At 38.7% G+C, this 24908-nt stretch overlaps 1 protein-coding gene across 4 annotated transcripts in view; it reads left to right on the top strand.

The window, feature by feature from the left end:
* The window catches only part of LOC133862961 (uncharacterized), a 39299-nt gene extending 14391 nt beyond the window's left edge, over positions 1 to 24908 (top strand). For 2 of the 4 annotated variants that reach the window (XM_062298896.1, XM_062298899.1), the window contains 10 exons: positions 5155 to 5489; positions 6646 to 6775; positions 10861 to 10989; positions 11149 to 11193; positions 11893 to 11972; positions 22810 to 22906; positions 23021 to 23110; positions 23692 to 23745; positions 24221 to 24286; positions 24382 to 24908. In XM_062298896.1, coding sequence (XP_062154880.1) covers positions 5155 to 5489; positions 6646 to 6775; positions 10861 to 10989; positions 11149 to 11193; positions 11893 to 11972; positions 22810 to 22906; positions 23021 to 23110; positions 23692 to 23745; positions 24221 to 24286; positions 24382 to 24540 — 1185 coding nt within the window. In that variant the 3' untranslated portion in view covers positions 24541 to 24908. The remainder of the gene's footprint in view (positions 1 to 5154; positions 5490 to 6645; positions 6776 to 10860; positions 10990 to 11148; positions 11194 to 11892; positions 11973 to 22809; positions 22907 to 23020; positions 23111 to 23691; positions 23746 to 24220; positions 24287 to 24381) is intronic. The other 2 variants (XM_062298898.1, XM_062298897.1) reach the window with 2 other exon arrangements.

Here is a 24908-nt window from a genome sequence, read left to right as displayed (position 1 = left end):
AGGAAATTACACGCGTCCGATCTACATCATACTCCACAGCTTGGAAAGAATTCGCCCTCGAATTCAAGTCCTCATCGAAAGAATCACCAGTGAAGGGAACTAGATGTTTAACGTTGAAAACGTTAGGTTCGAATGTTGCTCGGGAGTTTCAGCCGATAAGCATTAGAATTGATCTTCTCAATAATTTCTTCTGGGCCAATCTTCCTGGCATCTAACTTACTATACTCCCACCAAAAATCGATCTTTAGTTAAGATAGCCCACATGAAATCTCTTTCGTTGAATTCTACAGCTTTCCTCTTTTTATCCGAACTGGCTTTGTACTTTGCAGTGGATTCTTGCAAATTCCGAGTAGTCATTTGATGGACCTCTTGTATTCGAGCAATTAAATCTTCAGCCTTAGCATGTACTCGCTTCAGGTCAGGAATTGGTGCCAAGTCAATCGGTGCTCGAGGATTAACCCCATAAATAATATTGAAAGGACTACACTCTGTACTCCGATTAGTTGACTCGTTATAGGCAAATTCAGCTTGAAACAACTTCTAATCCCACGATTTGAGATGTTCGCCAACTAAACTCTGAAGCAAAGCTCCCAACAAATGATTGACGACTTCTGTTTGCCCATTGGTTTGGGGATGATAGGCACTGCTAAAATCAAACTTGGTATTGGCCATCCTACATAAGCATCGCCAAAAATGACTCAAGAATCTTGTGTCCCGATCGGAAACTATGGAGAATGGTAACCCGTGAAGTTGGTAGACCTCTCGGAAATACAATTGAGCCACATTGACAGCATCAAATGTTTTCTTGCAGGCAGTAAAATGAACCATCTTAGAAAATCAATCAACCACAACAAAAATGGAATCATTACCCTTTTGTGTCCTCGATAATCTCAACACAATCCATGCTCACGTTAGTCTAGAGACCCTCTGGAATAGGAAGTGGCATGTACAACCCTGCGTTAATAGTAGTTCCCTTAGATAGTTGGCAAATTCGATAGCCACTCATAAATCTCTCAACTTCCTCCGCATACTTGGCCAATAGAACTGATCAGACACCAGTTTGAACGTCTTGTCCCGTCCCATATGTCCTTCGTTATGCAGCTCTTGGATTATTTTCAATCTCAAGCTACCTTTAAGAACAAAGTTGAGTTCCTTTAGAGAGAAATCCATCATGGAGGCAATAATCATTCTGATTCTCAATCACCTTGTTGAGGAGAGGACCAAAAAATGGGTCAGTACATAATGCATCTTTTACAAACTCAAAACCAACTACCTTCGTCTTCATTGAAGTTATTAGTAGTGTTTTCCGACTGAGAGCATCCACCACTTTGTTCAGGGCTCCAGATTTATCTTTGATTGTGAATGAAAACTGTTGCACATAAGTAGCCCACTGGGCATGTCTCGAGGAAAGTTTGTTCTGACTATTCAGATGCTTTAATGCCTCATGATCCGAATACAAGATGAATTTACTATAGGCTAGGTATGAACTCCAATGCTTCAAGGATTGTACCACTGCATAAAATTCCACCTCATACGTGTTGTAGTTGAGCTTCGACCCGCACAACTTCTCACTGAAATAGGCTACTGGTTTCCTACCTTGACTCAACACCACACCAATACCAACCTTCGATGCGTCACAATGTAACTCGAAAGGTTGAGTAAAATCCGGCAATACAAGCAATCGTGTCGTGGTCAGTTTTGCCTTAATGACTTCAAACGTGTCGATCGCTTTACTCCACGAAAATCTCCCTGCTTTCATGCAGTCAGTAATGGGTGCCACGATCGTATTGAAGTTGTCAATAAAGCGTCAATAGAAACACACCAACCCATGAAAACTTCGCACTTCATGTAATGTTGTGGGAATGGGCCAGTTTTTGACAGCTACGACTTTGGATTCATCCACCAAAAGCCCTTCCTTTGACACCACGCAACCTAGGAACAAAACCGAGTCCCTCATGAATGAGCACTTGGCGATCACCACGAAAAGGTTCTCTTTTCTCGACACTGAAAGTATTTCTCGGATATGTTGGAAGTGTTCTCGATCATTATTAATGTTGTAGATCAAAATATCATCAAAGTACACCACAAGGAACCTCCTGATGAATGGTCAGAAAATCTCATTCATCACCCGCATAAATGTACTCGAGGCATTAGACAATCCAAATGGCATCACCAACCACTCATACAATCCTTCCCGCGTCTTAAACGTTGTCTTCCATTCATCACCCGGCCTAACCCGAATCTGATGATGCCCGTTCAAATCAAGTTTTGTGAAGATTGTAGCTCCACTCACTTGGTCTAAAAGTCATCCAACTGCGAGATAGGGAATCTATACCTCACAATGATCTTGTTGATCGCTCAACTATCGATGAACATCTGCCAAGAACCATCCATCTTAGGTGTGAGCAAGGTAGGGACTGCACAAGGACCTAGGCTTTCTCGGATATGGCCTCTAGTCAACAGTTCTTCTACTTGTTGATGTAGTTCTTCATGCTCCTTCAGGCTGATGCGGTAATGAGGTCGATTGGGCAGGTTAGACCCCGGTACCAAATTGATTTGGTGTTGGATGTCTCAATAGAGGTAGCTCCTCTTGCAACTCTTTTGGGAATATGTCAGCAAACTCTTCCAACAACCCTCTGACCGATTCTGGTACTACTTCACTCTGGCTACTTTCCTTGCCCAGTAGTACGTATACGATACCCAAATCCAACATCTCTTCGACGAACTCTTTTTTGGTTAGGAGGGTTTTGGTATCTCCTGTTGAAGGTCTTTGTTCCACCTCTGGCTTCGGTAAAAGCCTGATTGTCACGTTATCAAACACGAAGCTATACATGTTCTCCTTCCCATCGTGTAGTGTTTCCTGATCGTCTTGCCATGGTCTTCCCAAGAGTAAGTGACATGAATCCATGGTAACCACATCACAACACACCTTATCCCGATACTTTGTTCCATTGGAAAACAATACAAGACAATGTTTGGAAACTGTTATCTCGTTTCCTCGTTTGAGCCACTCCAATCAGTAGGGTACAAGGTGTTTTTCTGTTTTTAAGTCCAGCTTTCAGACTGCTTCCTCTGAAACCACATTCTTGCAACTCCTTGAGTCGATGATGAGTTTACACACCTTTCCCCCCATGGTGCACATGGAGTGAAAGATGTTGTGGCGTCGCCAGTCATCGCCTCCCATCTTACGTGGCATGAGATATACCCTTCTTACTACCTGTAGAGGACCTTCATCTCCAATGACAATCTCCTCGTTTTCAATGTCGTCAAAATTAGCACCTTGGTCATACTCCCTCGTGGAGTCCTTCACAGGCTTGCTGGAATCAACGAGTAAACCCTTCCCATACTTCTCTCCCTTGCGGCAATCTGCCATCCTGTGCACCGTCTCTCCACATTTGAAACATTTTGGAGCACTAGTTGAGGCCGTTCTGGAGGACAGCAGGTGGTATAATTGACCTGCTGTTGTTGTTGCCTCCTCTCCCTCCAAATAACCCCAAAGGTTTATGGGACATTGTCTTCTCTAAATGCAAGGCTTTGGGATCGAATAAGTTCAGTGAGTCCTGGAATTGTTGTATCATATCTCCAATATATCCTGACACTTGCTGCTCTTCTCCCTCTGCTAAGTCTACACGAGCCACCAACATATGGAATTCTATTGTGTACTCATCCATAGAGCGTGACCCTTGTCTTAGATTCTGCAATTGTTGGTACATGGTTCACACATAATTATGTGGTAAGAATGCGGCCCGCATGTATTTCAATAGTTTCTCCCAACTAATTTGGTTGCTACTAGAGAGACCTGTCGATCATCAAACACCTCCTTGAAGTCTAAGACCTCCTCTACAGGAGCTACCCAATCAAGGAATTCTTCAGGACGCAAGCAACCTTGGAACTTTGTTAGTATGAGTTTGTGCTATGGGATAGTCGCTCCGTGCTCCGCACCTCGCAAAAGGGTTGACAGGTTTGTTCTCAACACTATACTCATCTTCCTCCTCCACATAAAGTGGATTTGGTTGACGGCGATGACCGTTTGTGCCATTCATGTTGGCAAGTTAATCAGCAAGAGCTCTAATCTGGGCGTGGATGCTGGCCCCGATCCGCTCAAATTGCTCATCTAAATGCTCCTCTGTGATTTGCTGCAAGCGTACCACCTGTTGCTCCTCACGTGTTGCTTCTTCGCTTTTGTGCACGCCATTCAGGTCTGCAAAGCGTCCGCCCCTTCTGCGTCCTCGTGGCTCCATGGAAAGTAACTTGGGCTCTGATACCAACTAATGCAGCGTGACGTCGTGGGTCGCAAGGAGAAACAACAAGAGACTCACAACCCTTCAGAAGAATTGGAAATTTCACCTCAACACATCTAATCTAAGTCAACCAGTCCAAATGGATGATGAATTCAATTATACAAACAATGAATGAATTGATTATTAGAGCAAATTTGTTCGAAGCATAGAACAAAAAAAAATTCATATGTAAATGGATATATATATTACTTAAAATTATAACTTCCAGAAATTCTATTAAGATTTGTGATGCTCAGACTTTGTTTATAATTTAGTTCTATAGTTGTTTTAGAGTTTCTTTAGACCTTTTTTCCCCTCATGTGGTGATTTTCTTTTTCATAGCACTCCATAACATAGTTCGTATCTTTTTGCTCCTTTTTGGCTCTTCCGTAACATGTGAAAATGCTTTCTGGGAAGGAACACTGACCTCTTTGCTAACTCATTTTAACGTTTGTCAATGGAATTTTTATAGACCTGGCAGAACTCTTTTACGCCTCTGCTTGACACCGTATTGGTCACTATTGCAAGGTATATGGCTTTGCATGTTTACTGTGTCTGTGATTGTTTCTATGGATCTGACTTAAAAGGCCTTATAATTTAAAGCTTAGATGCATCAAATAAGTGTGACTTTATAATGAACCGTGAAGCTTGTTGGTAGTCGCGATAAGATTTTATTGTCTTAAACCAATTGTAATGCGGTCAGAACAATCATCTTAAGGAGGGACAGTAGGTTCTTTTTAGTTGATATTAAATTTTGCTTTGACGGAAATCATGGATTAGTTTCAAGAACTACGCTACATTGAGTTTTGTGTTATTTTCTCAAATTCAGTCCATATCAGTTTTGATGGGTTTCATTTCTATTACTCGAGCACAGGCTCTCAAAACTGCTATCCAGACAAAAGAAGTACAAGAGTGGAGTGAGAGAATGAAGCTTTGGCTTAAGGATCTGTCAGTGTTTCAGCAATCATCTCTGTATAATCAACGTGTTTCTGATGATCTGTTGGGAGTGCAGCAATTATCAGATAGGGACCTTCCTATTTGGCTGGCAGCACAGAGGGCAGTAACTCGTTATGAAGGGATATTGTCACCGGTTGGTCCCCGTCGAAGGCTCTTGAGGAAATTGCTTTCATGGATTGGACTAATCCCACCTACACCAGAAACACCATATGAGCTTGATAAAGATAGTAATTCTTCAGAATCTTACAAGAGGTTTGCGCCTATAAAATTCCTTTCCTCTTATATTGTTGCTGTAGTGGTCTTTTTCACTAAATAAATTAAAGGATAAACCATGATAGGGTGCTGCATTATCAAAACTGATAGGCCATCACCCATTTATATATATTTTGGTTGGATCATTTGTTCATCCACTCTATTCAAAGAGATACACAAACCACATAAGGAATTTTTTACATTTTACATGAATTAGTAGAGCCAAATGATTTGTATCTTTGGTTAGATTTGAATGGTAAATGGCATTGCATGTTTAGGTCCAAATGTAGGCTCTTTTTTTTTTTTTGTTGGAAAGAAGGATTAAATTTCACATTTTTTCTATTGCTCTCTTTTAGAACCTCCTTAATTTTTTGATAGTTTAAGTTGTGATGAAAACTAACAATAATATTCAAAAATAGGTGATGCCCTATTAATCTTGATGGTACACCCTATTATACCCCATAAAGGAAATCTTGTTGACCTCATATTTTCTGCTTTTAATCCTGTTAGAGGACAAAAACCTATACAAATATGGTCCTGCTAAAAGCAACAATCAATTGATGTAACTGGATGCAGTTCACAGGGAAGAGTCTTATGCCTTAGTTATACTACTGGTTTTGTTTCTCTGGAATCCTAGATGATGATATTTTCAGGTAAAATCAAGCATTTCCAGACAAATATGGAAATTCTATTTCTGTTAGTAGTGCTAATCTCCTTAAGGAGATTCTGTGTGCAACTCTGGTATTGTAGCCATAGGTGGGGCAGGATTTAGGATTCCCTCGGGACTAAGAGAACATTAGAATGGTTTTTTTTTTTTTTTTTTTTCTCTGATCATGCTTTCTAGAATTTCTTTATTGATTTTATCTAAGAAAAATTAAATTGTAACTACTAATATTAACTGAAGCAATAGTAAGGATATGAGTGTACTTAATTTTGTTGTACGAAAAAATAATTGGGAATTGAAGGACTTCTGCAATGTCATATTCATGCCATGTTAGCAAGTTTGATTTCTATAATTTCCATTTAATTAGGGGTTGTTTAAGTTGAAAAGCATGGCATGAATAAAAAAATTACTCATAAAAAAAATAAAAAAAAATAATAATAATTGAAAAGCACCCTTTGAAATGACCAAGTAATAAAAGAATTGTTCACCCAGGCCTATTTTCTTATCAAGGATATCACTTAGTGATATTTGGAGACCGGCTTCAAGGAAATACTGTGGAAACAATCTTTGGAAGATATTTAAAACTTCCATTTCCATTCTTCTCTCACAGTCAATCCTCCAGGTATTCTCCATATGTCTTCTGCTATGGCTCTATTGAGAATGTTGTCTATAACGTGCTTCAGTGTGGATGATGAACTTAAGATAGCAAAACTATACCTTTTTCCCATTTCTTTGCCATCAATCTTCTGTACATACTAAAAATAAAATTAAAGAAGGCAGAATACTTAGAATATTTTTTTTTTTTTTTTTGATAAGTAATTTCAAATTCAATAAAAAGCGCAGAAGGGCGCAACCCTAATACATGAGAAGTATACAAGAGAGCCCCTAAACGGGAGGAACAGCTAATAAATTTAGAAAGTCTACAAAAGTAGAAACACCTAGGTGGCAAAGACGGGACGCTATCCAAAGATATAGCGTGTTAAGTACACGCTTCCTTAACACTACCATTACAGTCTCGACATCTTCAAAAAGCCTCGCATTCCGCTCCCGCCAAATGCTCCACAAAACACAATGAGGAACTAACCGCCAAACTTTTTTAGCTAGGCCATGCCCAAAAAACGCACCCCATGTAGTCAACAAATCCAACACCGTTTGTGGCATTACCCACTCAACTCCAAATAAAGAAAACATAAAACTCCAAAGCTCATGGGCGGCGTCGCAATGAAGTAACAGATGATCAATAGACTCCCCCTTCTTTTTACACATACAACACCACTCAATAACCACAATATTCCTCTTTCGCAGATTGTCATGGGTCAATATTTTTCCTAAAGCTGCCGACCATACAAAGAACGCCACCCTTGTCGGAGCCTTAGCACACCATATATTCTTCCACGGGAATGATGGGCCTTCTTTCCTACTAAGCACTTCATAATATGACCTTACTTTAAAAAAACCCCTTGTAGAAAGGTTCCAAACTAACTTGTCACCCTCTCCTTGTCGAATCGAAGTGGAGTACAACCGCTCGAAGAAAGAAAGCACCATCTCCATCTCCCAGTCCTGGAATTGCCGCGTAAAGAGAACATTCCAATGAATATTTCCATTCTGAACAGCCAAATTATCCACCACCATTGTAGCTTTGTTCCTCACAATACTATACAGAACTGGATAACAATGCTTCAAAGATCTCTCCCCACACCACTAATCATGCCAGAAACTGATATGTGACCCATCCCCTACCACAAACCGAACATAACTGCAAAACTTCTCCCATCCTTTCCTGATATATTTCCAAACCCCCACTCCATAGGAACCCGACACCTCAATAGAACACCACCCCCCCTTTAGGCTCCCAAATTTCGCGTCAATCACCAAACGCCATAAAGCCTCTCTCTCCCTACCATATCTCCACAACCATTTACCCAAAAGAGCTTGATTAAACTGGGTGAGGTTGTGAACTCCCAACCCACCTGAATGCAATGGAGGACAAATCCTGTTCCATTTTACTAAATGAAATTTGGCCTCATCCCCTATACCACCCCATAGGAAATCCCTCTCGATTTTTTTCAAGATGATTAGCCACCCTCAAAGGAATAGGGAACAACGACAAGAGATACGTGGGGAGATTGGACAGCGTGCTCTTAATAAGAGTCAACCGCCCGCCCTTTGACAAATACATACGCTTCCATCCAGCAAGCTTCCTTTCCATTTTCTCAACCACCCCTTTCCAAGTAGAAACGGACTTGTAATAGGCACCCAAAGGCATACCCAAGTAAGTCATAGGCAAAGAACCAACCCGACAACCCAAAAGCTGAGCCAACCCTTCAACATCCTCCACCTCACCAATAGGAACAATTTCTGATTTTCCTAGATTGATCCTTAATCCCGATGCTGCCTCAAAGCAAAGAAAGATGCACCTCAGATGTCGAACTTGTTCTTCTTGCGCCCCACAAAAGATCAATGTATCATCAGCAAACAATAAATGATTCACTACTATTGCCTCTGATTCTCTATGTCCCACTGCAAAACCTGTCATCGAACCCTGCTCCAACGCAGAAACCAGCATCCGGCTCAAAGCCTCCATAACCACCACAAATAATAAAGGTGACAGAGGATCACCTTGTCGCAACCAGCGAGAGCTGGTAAGGAAACCCGACGGAGTTCATTGACAAGGATGGAGAATCTCACCGTAGAGATACAAAAACGAATCCAAGCCCTCCATTTCTCCCCAAAGCCACAACGTTGTAGTAGGTAAAGCAAGAAGTCCCAATTCACATGATCATAGGCCTTTTCCAAATCCAACTTACACAGCAACCTAGAATCCCCCGAACGAATATGACTATCCACACATTCATTAGCAATAAGCACTGAATCCAAGATTTGTCGACCACCTATGAACGTGTTTTGGGTGTTTGAAATAATCTTACCCAAAACTGATTTAAACCTATTCGCAAGGACTTTGGAAATAATCTTGTAAATTCCCCCAATAAGACTAATAGGCCGAAAGTCTCTCACATCCAAGACATCATTCTTCTTTGGAATCAGAGAGACAAAAGTAGCATTGAAGCTCTTTTCAAATTTTCCTCGAGAGTGAAAGTCTGCAAAAACAGCCATAATGTCGTGTTTTAGAATATCCCAACACTTCTGAAAAAAAGCCATAGTGAAGCCATCAGGGCCCGGTGCCTTATCTTCGTTAAAATCTCTGATGACATCCCATACCTCCTTCTCCTCAAATTCTCTTTCTAGCCAACTACTTTCATCTTCATCAATTGAAGGAAAAGAAAGGCCCTCGACCCTTGGCCGCCAAGAACAGTTCTCAACATACAATTTTTTATAAAAATGAACTATATGCTCCTGAATCTCCCTTGGATTTATGGAGATTTCACCATTTATGCTTAGAGAGTCCAAAGACAGAAAGGGGTTCAGAATAAAAACAAGGAATGGGATGGTTGATTGTTCTGTGGATGATGAACTTAAGATAGCAAAACTATACCTTTTTCCCATTTCTTGGCCATCAATCTTCTGTACATACTAAAAATAAAATTAAAGAAGGCAGAATACTTAGATTATTAAAATGCCAAAGACAGAAAAGGGTTCAGAATAAAAACAAGGAATGGGATGGTTGATTGTTCTAAAAAGGGTGAAAGTTAAGGGGAGAATATTTGAGATGAAGGAAAAGCTGCGACGTTTTTAAGAGCAACATGCATTCAGAAAAGAAAGTGATGGTAACAACAAAAAAAAGAAAAAGAAAAAAAAAAAAGAAAAAAAAAAGAGGGAATTATTATTGATATTAGTTAGCTATAATTAGTTACTACAATAAGGTATTACCTTATTTTTATTTTCATTTGATTACACATATCAGACTTGAGTGAGCTAAGAAATTACAGATATCATGTAGCTCTAGTCTATTCCTTCACATAATTCCATTGTTTTTGTAAAAACCAAGGAATATATAACCTGTTATTAGAGCATTTTGAATTTTGTGTATTGGATTCATTCTCTGTTGCAGTGGAGAACAAGATAGTGTTGACATACATACCATAGGAACCTCCAAAAAGAAGGGTGATCTTGTAGGGTGACATGGATAAATTAAGAAGACCTGTTGGGAGCTGGTTGGTGGTCCAACTACGTTCACATATGGAATATTTTCTTCAGCATGCAATGTATCTTAACCCAATCTTGCCATTTTAAAATATCTGGCCTAAAGAAGTTTGGCACAATTAAGAAATTACTTGATTCTTTTCAGAAAGATTGAGGAAGATCAGTGCTTTAAGGTGCAGCTTAGGGTTTCCACTTTCATAACAACAGTCATTATTGTATCTGCCTTTAATAATGAAAATTATGTCTGCATCATCTTCTTACTGTATCACTCAGACTATACACTGGCTATTTTTTATGCAGAGATAGTTAATATTGCAGGTTAGTCCTTATTCCAAATTGTAGGGACAGGAATTATTGTTGTCATACCACAATTTTTCCTTCACATGTTGCTCAAGTCCAAAATTGACTTATTTTTCCTTGTCGGTACTTTTACTCAAAAGTATGATCCCCCCTTTCAAAGTATTAAATGTGTGAATTATCAAAACAGTTTCGCCTATGATTCTTATTTAGAATCATTATTATCATTGTAGTGATATTATCTTTTAAGGATTGTCAATATGACTTACCAGTCTATGATCTAAAGAGTTGGTGCCCTTTCCAAATTAGGAGGCAGCATTCCAAGAATTGATTTTACTTTATACCAAGGAAGACAGCAAGAGTGATGCTGAAAGTAAAGCTGACGTTCAATCATTACAGTTAAAGATCTATGAAAGAATTCCTATTCCGGATTTACCAGTAAATACTTCTGAGACTGCGATGTCTGCCAACTGTCCAATATTTTATGCTCATCTCATGTGATTTGCTATGCTTTTTTAATCATTTTCCACAGATACTTCTTTTGTAATTTTGATACTTTTTGCCTGAATTTCACATTTTTGTCAAATTTGTTTGTAGGTCATATTCCCTCACAAAAAGCTATCTTTCCGTATCATAGACACGGTATGAATGGATTGGATCAATCTTTTTGACATGTTTGACTTCAATAATTTAATCCACAAATAATATGCATAGAAGAATTTTAAAGCTGCATGCAGTACTTGTAACGTTTTCACAATCTAGCAGCACAGATGTTTCTTCATCCTTTCAGCTCATTTTAAAAAATTCATGTCTACCAGTGGAATGATAAATGCCTCCCATGCATAATCTGGTTTGCAGTTATAGCTGAATTATATGAAGCTCTCTTGCCATATAGGGGTCCTTCATCTGCAGATATCCAGTCATTTTGTTATGACCTAGTGATTTCAGATGCTTCAGGAACTTAATTATAGAGAGAAGTTCTGTTTCCCCTAGCAATTAATTATACAGAGGTCTTGACCCAATTCTTTCTATACATAAGATTTGAACCTAAGAACTACAGTTACCCCACCTCTCTCTACCGCCTGAGCCAAGAACCATTACCAGGATTTATGCTAAGATGCATCTGAATCATTTACATTTATTGAAGCTTGTATCATATTTGACAGAGGTGCTTAACATACTATATAAGATTGGTAGTCAGTGGGCCTTGGACTAAATACTAGACCCAGTTAGTGCTTACCTGCTTAAGCCAGTAACATTTAAGCTAATACAAATTTTGATTAATGATTTTGGAATATAGTAATGGCAGATTTAATCCATTGAGCAACTCTGAACTCGTAGGTACGCTTGGATGCTTCCACAATAGTGGGACTTTTGGCATTCTTCATAAACTACAAGTTTGAGGATGTCTTATCTTCCCCGTACGTATTTTTAGTTCTCATGTAATTGCTCTTGGAATTTTAGTAATATGACACTGAATATTGTATGAAGATAAAAAAAATCGGTAATTGACTCTTCGAGTAACTTTCTCCTGGAATACTTATGAATTCTTGTGGCATCAAATTATTATAAGAGGGTCACAAGTAGGCGTAATGGTCACTAGCTAAGCACTGCTTTTAAGTTTGGTATGTCACCCATTTTTCTTTAAATTCTTTGTAACATTCTCCAAATTAAATAGACTGCTTGTAGAGACTACGTACCATGCTGTGGTCATTCACCTCTAACATGTGTTTAAGTTGAAATTATTGCAGGTATTTGACCATTTTTATATTGTTATTTTAACATTAACTTTGTTTCTTTTGTTTTTGGGTATTCTTACTTCTAGGTGAAAATTCTGACTTAGACCCCAAGTTGTTATACACAAGATTACTAGGCCAATTATTAATTCAGTTGCCACTATTGTCAATACCAAAGTCTTACTATAAGGTTTTATCTAGTCCTTCAGTTTTCTTTTCCGTGGAAAAGTATTTGGAAAGTTAAGGTCCCTCGAGAGTGGCATTCTTTGTGTGGACGGCAACTTTAGGGAAAATCTTAACTTTGGATAATTTACGAAAGAGAAACATTATTGTGATGGAGTGGTGCTATATGTGTAAGAATTCTGGAGAGTCAATTGACCATTTGTTTTTGCATTGTATGGTTGCTATAGAATTGTGGAGGACGATTCTGCAAATGTTTGGGGTGGAGTGGGTAATGCCGCGATCGGTGAAAGATATGTTGGGGAGTTGGAGGGGGCAAAAAGGTAATCGGACTTTGATACCGATTTGGCGTATGGCTCCATTGTGTTTGATGTAGTGTGTATGGAGGGAACGAAATGCACGTTGTTTTGAAGATTGTGAGACTGATTTGATGAACTTGAAGAAAATGATGCTACAAACGTTGTTTATGTGGAGAAAGAAAATTTAGTTTATGCATGAGTGTTCTTATTTTGAATTCATAGATAGGTGCTCTCTTTTTTCTTTGAATTAAGGGCTTCATGTATACGTCCTGTGTACTATGGGTTGCGCCCCTTTGCGCTTTTTCAATATACTTTACTTATCAAAAAAAAAAAAAAAAAACAAATATTTTGGTAACCTTTAGAAGAACTCTTCAAAAATAAAGCCACTCTGGGGTGGGGCTAGCAACCCCGAAGACATCCATGATAGAAGACTTATCTTACAGATTGTTCTTACTTACAAAACCTTTGTAATACTGAAGACCCAATCTTTCAACCCTGGTAAACAACATGTTCACCTCCCACCGTAGTGGTTCTAAAACCTCAGGCTTATACAGAAGGGTAAAACTGAACCTTTTAGGCTAAGTCAGCTAGGTTTTCCACGATTTGCCGCAATCTCATTTGAACAAAAATAAGTTTTGTTCAAACCATATCTAGGGTTTCACAGTTACGCATGCAGCGATCGAACGGGCTTCAAACAACACTTCGATCGGAGCTCTTTGCGGCTTTCTCATTCTCATTCGAACGCCTTTCAAACACAGTTGCGTGCGAGGGTCTCAGGAAGTCCTTTTTTTTTTAATACACAATTCAATCAGGCTTCGATCGGAACTGCGATTGAGTAATTTTAGAACTCGACACACATTCTCGTTTGAACCAGATTGGGTTCGTTTGACGAGATATTCAATCTTTGCACCAGATTTTCAGACTTCTATTGACAGGCCGTTTTTATGTAATAAACATTAGAGTTGGGAACTCTGTGAAATACAAAGTTGCAGCCCTTTGAATTAGCTTTCCAACACCACAAAGCTTGCCTTCATTTGATGTCGGAATGAAAAGATATGGTTGTTTTACTCCAATTAGGTGTTTGCTGAATCGCATTCATAACCTTTAATTCTTCATGTCTTGGACTAACTTTTACACCAACTTAATCCTTAACTCAAACCTAAATCCCAACTTGTTTTGAAACTGAATTTGGCAACTTTAAAACCTAACAAACTCTCCCTTTGGCAATTTTGTCACAAAACTCAGCAATATTTCAACTTAATGAAAAATTACAATGAATTAAAAGGTAACCCTATCAAACCACTAAACTAGGATTACTTTGAACTCGTTGATGACGACCATGTTACCTGAAACACTTAGAAACTCATCAAACGTATGGAGAAAATGAATTATAATAATACAATATGATAAACAAATTTTGATCATTAAGGTAAACAATGACATAACACAAAACCTGATCATCAGAGTCAACTATCATAACAGAAAACCTACTCCCCTTGACTACCATTACTTACTTACTCCCCTTATCTAATTTCTCTCCCTTTTCGTCACAAAATGACAAAGGGAAAGCCAACCAACTCAGCTCGATTACCTGAAATATGCAACACAAACTGCCACAAAAGCACGTCAACACCAAACTTATCACCATATGAACATACCCCATAAACATCGACTTAGACCCAATGATGATGCACCAGCACTAAGACAACATGATGTCCAAAGGTTTAACAATCTAGATAGCATATGCTTGTGATGACTACTATGTGATGTAGTAAATGCCATGATGGAAAAACAATGTGTCTAGACAAAACCAATAATAAATAGATAAATAAATAAAATAACTGAGTAAACATAAAAGTTTGCAATTTCAAAGCACAAAACTAACTTCCAACTTTCACTCAAAAAGGCATATTGAATGCATACTTCCACCTTTAGATACTCAATAATTTAAAGTACCTACGTGCTTCTTTTGGTGTTTATGGAGGGAAAAGAATGATAGAAACTTTGAGGACAGGCAGAGGATTATGGGGGAAATTATTTCAATGTTCTTTGAAACTTTGTATCTTTGGACGGTGGCATATGTGTCTCCTCTAACGATTAGTTTTAGTGACTTTCTTGTTCGTTTTGCTCTTTCTAGTTAGGTGGTTCTTTTTCTATACTTTCTGTGTACTTAGGGACGCCTTATGCTTTCAATGAAATTGGTTTATTACTTATAAAATAAAAAATAAAGCACTCTTAAATGCTTGAGGAGGTAAAAAAATAAAAAATAAATTAAGTCAGTTTTGACAATGGTGCAAACATGATTTATATTTTAAACAACACTTACATGATGTGTGTGAGTGATTTTCAATAAGGGAGCTTAAAACCTTAAATTTTTGAGGAGGTTAATCATACATATGAAACCACAAGTAGAGGATAAGGTGTGTATGAGTGATTGTCAATAAGGGGCAGATTTTTATTCTCATCATAACTATTCAGCAATGTACATAGCGAAGTCACCGCTTTATCCTCCTCTTGCATAACACTCACATAATGCATTCATATATGCCTACATATCATTAAGCACAAAAGAGGACATCATACACTCAATAGGGAACACAATGATAGAAGTTTTGAGGACTGCGAGAGGACGTTGGTGGAGCTTATGTCCTTATTTTTTAATACTCCGTATATTTGGACAGCTGCATTTTTAGCTCCCTTCGTGCTTAGCTTTCATGAGTTCATTATTCTTTTTTCTCTTTCTAGTTAGGTGTTTCTCTTGTATATTTTCTGTGTATTTAAGTTGTGCCTTTCGCTTTTAATGATATTCTGATTACTTATCCAAAAAAAAAAATGGACTCCACAAATTTATTTATTTTTTGTTAAAAAAAAAAAGTGAAAAACGTACAACAGGTTTAATGCATGAAAAACACATAAAATACGATAGTGCAAAATGACATGCCATAGGATGATGAATGAGACACTAAATGCAATCCTAGGGATATGACCCAATGTCCTAGGTCAAAGTCAAATCACCATTATCCTCCTACAAAGGGTGGATATGGTCCCCTTTTCTTACTCAAACTTTCTTGACATTGTGTGGTGCCTTATGACTCCTAGACTTGTGAGCACTTAACAACCCAAATTTGATCAACTCATCCTAACACAAGGGATTTAGAAGACAAATCATTTTCGTGGGTTTACTTTCCATTTGCAGGATTAGGATTGAAATTGTTTTGCCTTAAGTAATAAAGCATTATTGTAATGCCTCCAAAATTAATTAACAAGGATAATTAACTCAGATTGTCTCTTGTAGCTCCCCAAATTAATTAACTAGTAATTAACTTGAAAGGCCACTTGTGTTAACAATTGTCAGAATAAATGCAACAGAAATGTAATATCAATCTGAGCTGAAAATCTATTTACCTTGATAACATCTCTTACCAATAACACAATCCAAAGCCTCTTAAGAAAATACATTAACATCTATTAACACCCAACACACTCCTAATTCTTCTCTAACACATAAGAGTTCTAGTGAGTGTATTGATAAGACTTCCGGTAATTCACAACTCCTAGTGACAACTGGTTCCTAGAGATAAGAGTCCTACTTGTATTGAGTGAAAGAGTTTTACTTGTATTTAAGTTAGTTTAGATTATTGATTACAGTTTTGTATTAGATATGACTTATCTCTAAGAGATAGTATTAGACTAGGAAGCTAGAAGCTAGAAGTTATCTTGTATTCTATGTAATCTCTATATGTACTGAATAGATGCTCACTAGATGGGTAAGCTTTGAAAGCCAAAATATTCTGTGTTTCTATATGGTATCAGAGCTTCTATAGACTCACGTCTCCAATTTTTTTTTTCCGTTCATCACTATGTTTGCCTCCAAGTCTAATTCATCCAACGTCCTCTTTACCGTCCCAAACATGAATCATACCCTACAAATCAAACTCTCAAATGCCGATTTTCCAAGCTGGAGAACTCAGATTATGGCTTTTGTTAAAGCCCAAGACTCTTATGGTTTCCTGGATGGTACTTCTACACCTCTAGCCAGACAATTCCGAATCCGAGCACTACTCCAAATGCTCTTGCCACCATAGCAAATCCAGAATTTTTAGCTTGGTGCCAACGTGATCAGATGCTACTCAGCGTGCTCATCTCCACACTTACCGAACCACTTGTTGTTCATGCTGTTGGTTGTCCTACCGCTCACCAACTTTGGACTACCTTAGTGTCCATGTTTGCCTCTCAAACTTGGTCCCGGGTAATGCAGATTCATTATCAACTTGCTACCTCCAAGAAGGGTAGCGCACCAATCACGCAACATTTCCAAATGTTCAAAGCTTTATGTGACAACCTTGCTGCTGCCGGCCAACACCTCAACGACTTTGAACGAACATCCTATTTCCTAGCAGGTCTCGGGACAGATTACAATCCGTTTGTTACCTCCATCACTACACGGCTGGATCCTCTGACTCTCGATGAAATCTACGGCCATCTTCTGGCGCATGAGATGCGAATCGAACACCATCTCACTCCTTCTGATACTGTCATGCCCACTGCAAATTTTTCATCACGGGGTGCACCTTCGTGCGGTCAGGGCTATCGCGGTCGCAGTCGCACCAACAACTACCGTGATCGAGGATTTTTCTCTCCTGGCCGTGGCAGAGGAGCCTCCTCTTACCCTAACTCATGCCAATCTTCAAGGCCCATCTGCCAGCTCTGTGGCAAAATTGGGCATACTGCCCCCAAATGCTATCAATGTCTTGACCCTGCACTTGCTAGACCACCCTCTGCCTAGTACCAGCCTGCTCAAGCATATTACTCCTCACCTTCTCTTCCTCCAGAAGAGAACTGGTACCCAGATACTGATGCAACTCACCATCTTACCAGTAACTTGCAGAATCTGAACATATCCTCTGAGGAGTACTCTGGTCAAGATCAAATCCGAATAGGTAATGGTACAGGTCTGTCTATCTCTCACTCCTGTTCTGCATCTCTTTCTTTCTCTCCTCGACAATTTCTACTCAAACAACTACTTCACATTCCTCATATATGCAAGAATCTCCTCTTAGTTCGTCTATTTGCACTTGATAATGATAAGGTTAGTGAATGGCGCACGGCCATGCAAACTGAATTTAATGCTTTGCTCAAAAACAGCACTTGGACACTTGTTCCATCATCGGTTGGGAAGAATGGTTTTTTTTTTTATAAGTAAGAATTCATTAAAAAGTGCAGAGGGGCGCAACCCTAGTACACAGGAAGTATACAAAAGAGCCCCTAAACAGAGGAAAGAAACGAACAAGAAAGTAAAAAATCAGCGAACAGCATACTACCCGAGCTATGCGTGGACACCCAAAGATATAACATTTTAAGCACATTTCTACAAGGAGCCCTAACCGATACCTCCATATCCTCAAAAAGCCTAGAATTTCTCTCATGCCACAAGCCCCATAACACATAAAGGAACCTGCTTCTAAATACGGAGAACAGGACCACGACCCAGCAAAGTGCTCCAACCACTCAATAAATCCAAGATACTACTAGGCATAACCCACTCCACCCCGAACAAGCTATAAAAAGAACTCCAAACCACCCGAGCCACATCACAATGAAGAAGAAGGTGGTCAACGGATTCCCCATGCTTTTTACACATAACACACCACTCTACCACCACAACACCACAACACCACGCCTACGTAAATTGTCATGAGTTAAAATCTTTCCTAAAGCCGCTGTCCAAACAAAGAACGCCACCCGCTTTGGAGCTTTAACACGCCATATATCCTTCCAAGGAAAAGAAGCCGCCTCATGACAAACTAATGCTTTGTAGAAAGTCTTCACTTCAAAATTCCTCCTCTTGGAAAGAATCCACACCACCCTATCAACCTCCCCATGCCGAACCCGAGTAGGGTATAACTGTTCATAGAATGACATCACCATCTCCACCTCCCTACTCCTTGGTTGCGAAGAATGTGGTTGGCTGCAAATGGATTTTTAAGGTTAAAAGGAAGGCAGATGGGTCTATAGAACGTCATAAGGCCCAATTGGTTGCAAAGGGCTTTCACCAACATGCGGGCATTGATTTTGGTGAGACATTCAGCCCTATTGTCAAACCAACTACCATACGGACTGTGTTATCACATGCCTATTCTGCAGGATGGTCTATGAAACAAATCAACATACAAAATGCATTTCTGCATGGTCTCTTGTCCGAGGACGTCTATATGGAGCAACCTCCGGGGTTTATTCATCCTTCGTATCCTCATCACATCTGCAAACTGAAAAAGGCTCTTTAGGGCTTGAAGCAGGCACCACGAGCATGGTTTGCTCGCCTTAGTGGGAAATTGGTTGACCTTGGTTTTATTGGCTCAAAAGCGGATTCTTCTCTGTTTATCTATCATACTGCAGCAGTCACTATGTATTTACTTATTTATGTTAATGATATTATTATTGTTTCATCTGTTCCCACTGCCATTGATGAACTCTTACAGCTATTAAGCACTGATTTTGCTGTTAAAGATCTTGGAAAGTTACACTACTTCCTTGGAATAGAAGTTATACCCGTGAAGGATGGTCTCTTACTTTCCCAGCAGCGCTACATTCGGGATTTACTCTCCAAAACGAATATGACGGAAGCAAAACCAGTCTCATCTCCCATGTCATCTTCTGCAGCCTTATCCGCATTTACAGGTGATCCTATGGAAGAACCCTCCTTATATAGAAGCACGGTGGGTTCACTTCAGTACTTGTCTCTTACAGGCCCAGATTTGGCGTTTGCGGTTAATCGTGTGTGCTAATTTATGCATCGTCCAACCAAACTTCATTGGCAAGCTGTCAAGCGGATCCTTAGATACCTAAAACATACCATCACTCATGGTTTGTTGTTACAAAAGACCTCAACAGATTCTCTTCAAGCATACTCGGATGCTGGCTAGGCAGGATGCTTGGATGATCGACGTTCAACCGGTGCTTATTGTGTTTTCCTTGGCTCCAACTTGATTTCTTGGAGTTCTCGTAAATAGCCTACTGTTTCTAGGTCTTTTACAGAATCTGAATACAAATCTGTTGCTAACACGGCTACTGAGGTGATCTGGATCCAATCTCTACTCAAAGAACTTGGTCTTACACTTTCTACTCCACCGAAGATATGGTGTGACAAAATTGGTGCAACTTATTTGTCAGTTAATCATATTTTTCATGCTCGCACCAAACATGTAGCCATTGACTTCCATTTTGTTCGAGAGTTGGTTGCTTCCAAAGACCTAGAGATTCTATTTGTTCCAAGTGATGATCAAATTGCAAATGTTCTCACTAAGCCACTTGTTTCAAGGAGATTTCATCATCTATCATACAAGCTCAACGTCCGTGCACTCCCGTTGAACTTGAGGGAGGATATTAACGCAAAACACACTCCTAACTCTTCTCTAACAAATAAGAGTTCTAGTGAGTGTATTGATAAGACTTCCGGTAGTTCACAACTCCTAGTGACAACCTGGTCCTAGAGATAAGAGTCCTACTGGTATTGAGTGAAAGAGTTTTACTTGTATTTAAGTTAGTTTAGATTATTGATTACAGTTTTGTATTAGATAAGACTTATCTCTAAGAGACAGTATTAGATTAGGAAGCTAGAAGTTAGAAGTTATCTTGTATTCTATGTAATCTCTATATATACTGAATAGACGCTCACTAGATGGGTAAGCTTTGAAAGCCAAAATATTATGTGTTTCTATAACATCTAAAATTTACTACTCTCGCGGAAATACAATATTACACCAATATTACATATAAATCTGCCCCTACAGGACTTTGCTCAGCAACTCAAACCCTTGTGAACGACTCTAATTTGCAAGCCTGAGGCTAACCTGCTAATATGTAAAACAAAAATGTTTTACAAGTGGAAAAGCAAACACTTGTAAAACAAGTGTAAAACAAAAATGTAAACCCTTGCGAACGACTCTAATCTGCACCCTTGATGCTAACCTGCTAATATGTAAAACAAAAATGTTTAGCAAGTGGAAAAGCAAACATGTAAGTCTACAACTTAGTAAGTAAATCGCTAACGAAACATAGCCTATGTAATGTACCCAATTTGGTTGGAAAATAAAGTAAAAAGATAAACGATTTTTAGAAATGCTTTGAGGAGTGCCATTAAAATAGCATTAAGGCTTAGCATGGAATTTTTAGACAAATTATGTTCGATAACAATTAGCAGAATACTTGTGCCAATACGAAAAACAGTACATTTATAAGACAGTTTATAGCATAACCCGAAGTAAACATGCTGTAGTTTTAAAATAGAAAATCATGTTCATGAAGTGTACAATATAATAAAATTAATAATTCTAGTCCATAACCATCTTCCACATGGCCTATTTGTGTCCATAATCGTCTTACGGTGAGGTTTGCGCGTCCCATGGGACTTCAGGTACAACACCGATGCCCCGGTGAGGCACAATAGCTAGCCACCACAAGTTATTCGACCGGGTCTGACTTTGGGTGATCCAGAGCAAAAAACATTAAAAATAAACTGGGGCCATAGGGTTCAAGTTCGTATACCTCGATCCCAGGATTTCTCAATACCTCTTCCACCATCGACAGAAGCCGAGCAGTCCATCTCATCCCCAAAACAGCAACCCCTGAGAACCCTTTCCTCTTTTCCTCCACCCGAAGCTCTACTAACCCTTTCACCACCGACAAACGGAAGGATTTAGCCTCCACAAAGAATCGGCTCTCCATCCCCAACTGCAAACGGCAACCCTTACGGGGAACGCATCACTTTCTCGTTTTGCATAGAGAAAGGGATGTACACGAGGGAGAGAACAAAGGCTATCCACCTCTGTTGTGTCGCCGGTGGAGAATGGTGGCAATCACCTGGCTGTGTAGTGCTCGTAGGGAAGGAGAGAGAAAGGCTATCCACCTTAGATTTTGTTAACTTTTTAGATTTTCTCCTACATAACATAAATATAAGTTTTATATAAATTTACAAAACTAAATCACAACTAAAATACAAAAGAAGACAGGAATACAACAAGCCTAGGGTATAAAGGTTACCTTTCTTGAAGCTAAAAGCTTAGGAATCGTCCACAAACCTCTCCTTCTTCCTCTCTCTCTCTCTCTCTCTCTCTCTCTCTCTCTCTCTAGTGTTTGGGTGGCTGAAAGAGATCAAATGGTGCGTCTAGGGTTCGACCTAGGCCCTTATATAAGCACCTTCACGAGACTTGTGCTGAAATGACTCTATTTGATTCACATGTAGACTGTCATCATTTGGACAGTACTTACACCGTTCGGACGTTTTGCTGAGGTGGACCGTTGGGATGGTCTTGGGACCATTCCAACGAATTTTCTATTTTACCATTACCTACTACTCAGCATCATTCGAACGTTCTGACGTGACACCCTTGGGACGATGCGCAGACCGTTTGAACAGTGCACGTAAGTTTTAAAATCCCAAGTGTTTTGAGAATGCCCAAAAAAATTTATGCCCTCAATTGAGCATTTTAACTCCTTTAAAGTCCTTTGGGTGTTTTGTAAAACATAACATTATCCTTTGCTTTTGTGTATAAAGTATATATATATATGCACATAATAATACACATGCATGTATATCGACATGTGGTTTTGTAACGCCATGTGTTTTGGACAGGGTGTTACAATTATAGTAGAGATAGTATATTTTATTAAACATAATAATTAGCAAAAGTGAACTGCAAATGATGCTCATCACATCACTGGACTTCACATTTAGTGACCCTTGGCAAAATTCCAAGGAAGATGAATCCCAAAGAATGCAGGGATATCGGTTGTTTATTTTTCCCAACAGTATCTACTGCTGGCAGAGTTCTCGAAAAGGATAATGTTTCTGTTCTTCTTTGTTTTGTGATTTTGTATTGATAAGTTTGGTTCCTTTATGGATTGGGGAATTTCTTTATGATAATTGGATAGATTTCTGCTTCTCATGACTCCTAATTTACAGTAGCAATTTCATAATATCTACTGTTTTTAAATTTCTTTGAGAAATTTCTGGTAACATTATGTTATTTCAATTTTTGTGTCAGATCAGCAGTAGTTCTTGATGCGGTTGCTATCAGCGCTCTTATAATTTATGTGTCTCGTGTGGTTCTAGGTTACAAGCAGACCTGGGATAGGTATCAAGTGAGTCAATTATCCTGTGCGGTTTTGGAGATGATTATGATCTAATTATATCCTTTATTGTCCTATTTATTTTAAGGTAAATAAATGATGTCCTGAAGCCATCGTTTGTTACAGTTATTGGTGAACAAGACACTTTATGAGAAAACCTTAGCAAGTGGCTTTGGCTCAGTGCATTTTCTTTTAGATGCTTCTGAACAGCAGCAAGTGAGAATTCTTTCAGTCTACGCATTTATTTATCTTTTTGCATTGTATAGGTTGTAAAGAATTTTATTTGCTAAAATTTATTGGGTCCAGAGTATGTTTTTGTGTAATAGAAGGTTTTAAATCAGCCACATCTTTTAGGATTGAATTTTATTATGTCAGCTGGTTTGCAATAACGAGATTACTCTTCATTACAGCAAGAAATTTCATTCTATAAAGCCTTTTTATGCCACCTGCTTTACTTTTCTCAATCCTTCAGTGGGGCAACGAACTTGACTTGTAATTTTTCCAGTGCATTAAATTAGATCTGGTTCCATGTCAACATCAAGATAGTGGATGACTAACTAAATTATTAGTCCTGTTTAGCCATTTAAAGGGACATTTTTTTTTTTTCCCTCTATGCTAAATGGTTGAAAAGTTGAACAGAAAGTAATTGATTTTGTTAGATGTTGACAATATGGACAAGGCAGTCCAAGCTAGCAAAGTACTTGGCTTGATAAGACTAATTTGAAAACTTTTTGATGAAGATAGGATGGACTTTCTGACGATTATGCCAACTTTTAACAATAATTTACTATTTTCAGTACAAGGAAGCCATTTTGGCGTATGCAATCCTTCTCAAAGCAGAAAAGGGCCAGGTGTGCCTTTCCCATCTCAGTTCAATGTTTCTGCATCTAGTATTCTATTTAATCACTAAGCTTTAAGTAGGAGTTTATGACCCTGTTTTTATGCGTAGTAAAGTTGAATTAACCTTCGGTATATGCTTCATTAATGGTATAAATTAACTACTGTTATGGCTGGATAATTACATTCATTTCATCAGTGAAGTAGGTACTGGCTAGTTTGTTGTGGAACAAATAATAAAGAAATATATTTTGTAAAAATAGCAGAACAAATAATAAAGGAATTTACATGTAGATAAAATGGAAGTAGAAGAGTCCTAGTCTAAGATACTTCATTGCCTGATAAAGGGACTACATATTACGTATTCCAGCCTAAATATCAAGTATAGTTATGGGGCGAGGCATATCAGGCAGGAAATTTGGTACGAGTATTTTCAAGATTGATATCATGGTTATGTATGTAGATCAGTAAGAAATGTGGTAAATGCAGGTCACTTGTCGCGGAAGTGTTGGGGACAAATGTGAGAGATTCATGTATGATGCATTTAAAGTAAAGGTGTATTATCTTGTAATGTTTGTATTCAATAATATTGGTCCATAAATAAGCAGATAAACGAAAAATAAGAAAGACATGCATACGGGGTTTTGCAGGTTGAAATGCCGATCGACAAGGCAATCAATACATTGGTGAGGCTGGGCCTTGTTGTAACTGAAACGGATGCTATTGATGCGAGTGATGGAGTGCAGGCTGTTCCCTGTCCAAAGGCATACGAGGGCCTTAAAGAACGTTGGAATTGTTTGCTCAGATAAGTTTGATTCATTTTCACGCTACCTGCTACGTATGAAATGATCATGTGTTTTTTATTTTTATTTTTATTTTTTTTGGCAAAAAGTCATTGAAAAGATTCGAGTTTGTTTTAAATGGCTTTTTTTTCAGGAGTAATGTTTGCTACACAACATTTGTACAGCAAAGCTGACGTGAAAATTATTTTCAATTTTTTTTTTTTTTTTTTATGGAGTGTATAATGTTGTCCAGTAATTTCCACATCAGCTTTTGTGCAACAAACATTAGTACTCCTTTCTCAGTGGGTATCAAAATGTCATTGTATGTGATATTTGTTTGGATAGTGGAAAGTGGAAATGAAGAATAAGATTGCCCTACTTGGCTTCTTCTCGTA

This window comes from Alnus glutinosa, chromosome 3, assembly GCF_958979055.1.
Source record: "Alnus glutinosa chromosome 3, dhAlnGlut1.1, whole genome shotgun sequence".
Classification (NCBI taxonomy): Eukaryota; Viridiplantae; Streptophyta; class Magnoliopsida; order Fagales; family Betulaceae; genus Alnus; species Alnus glutinosa.
The sequence above is the reverse complement of the archived record's forward strand: the minus strand, read 5'-3'. Positions and strand labels throughout refer to the sequence as shown.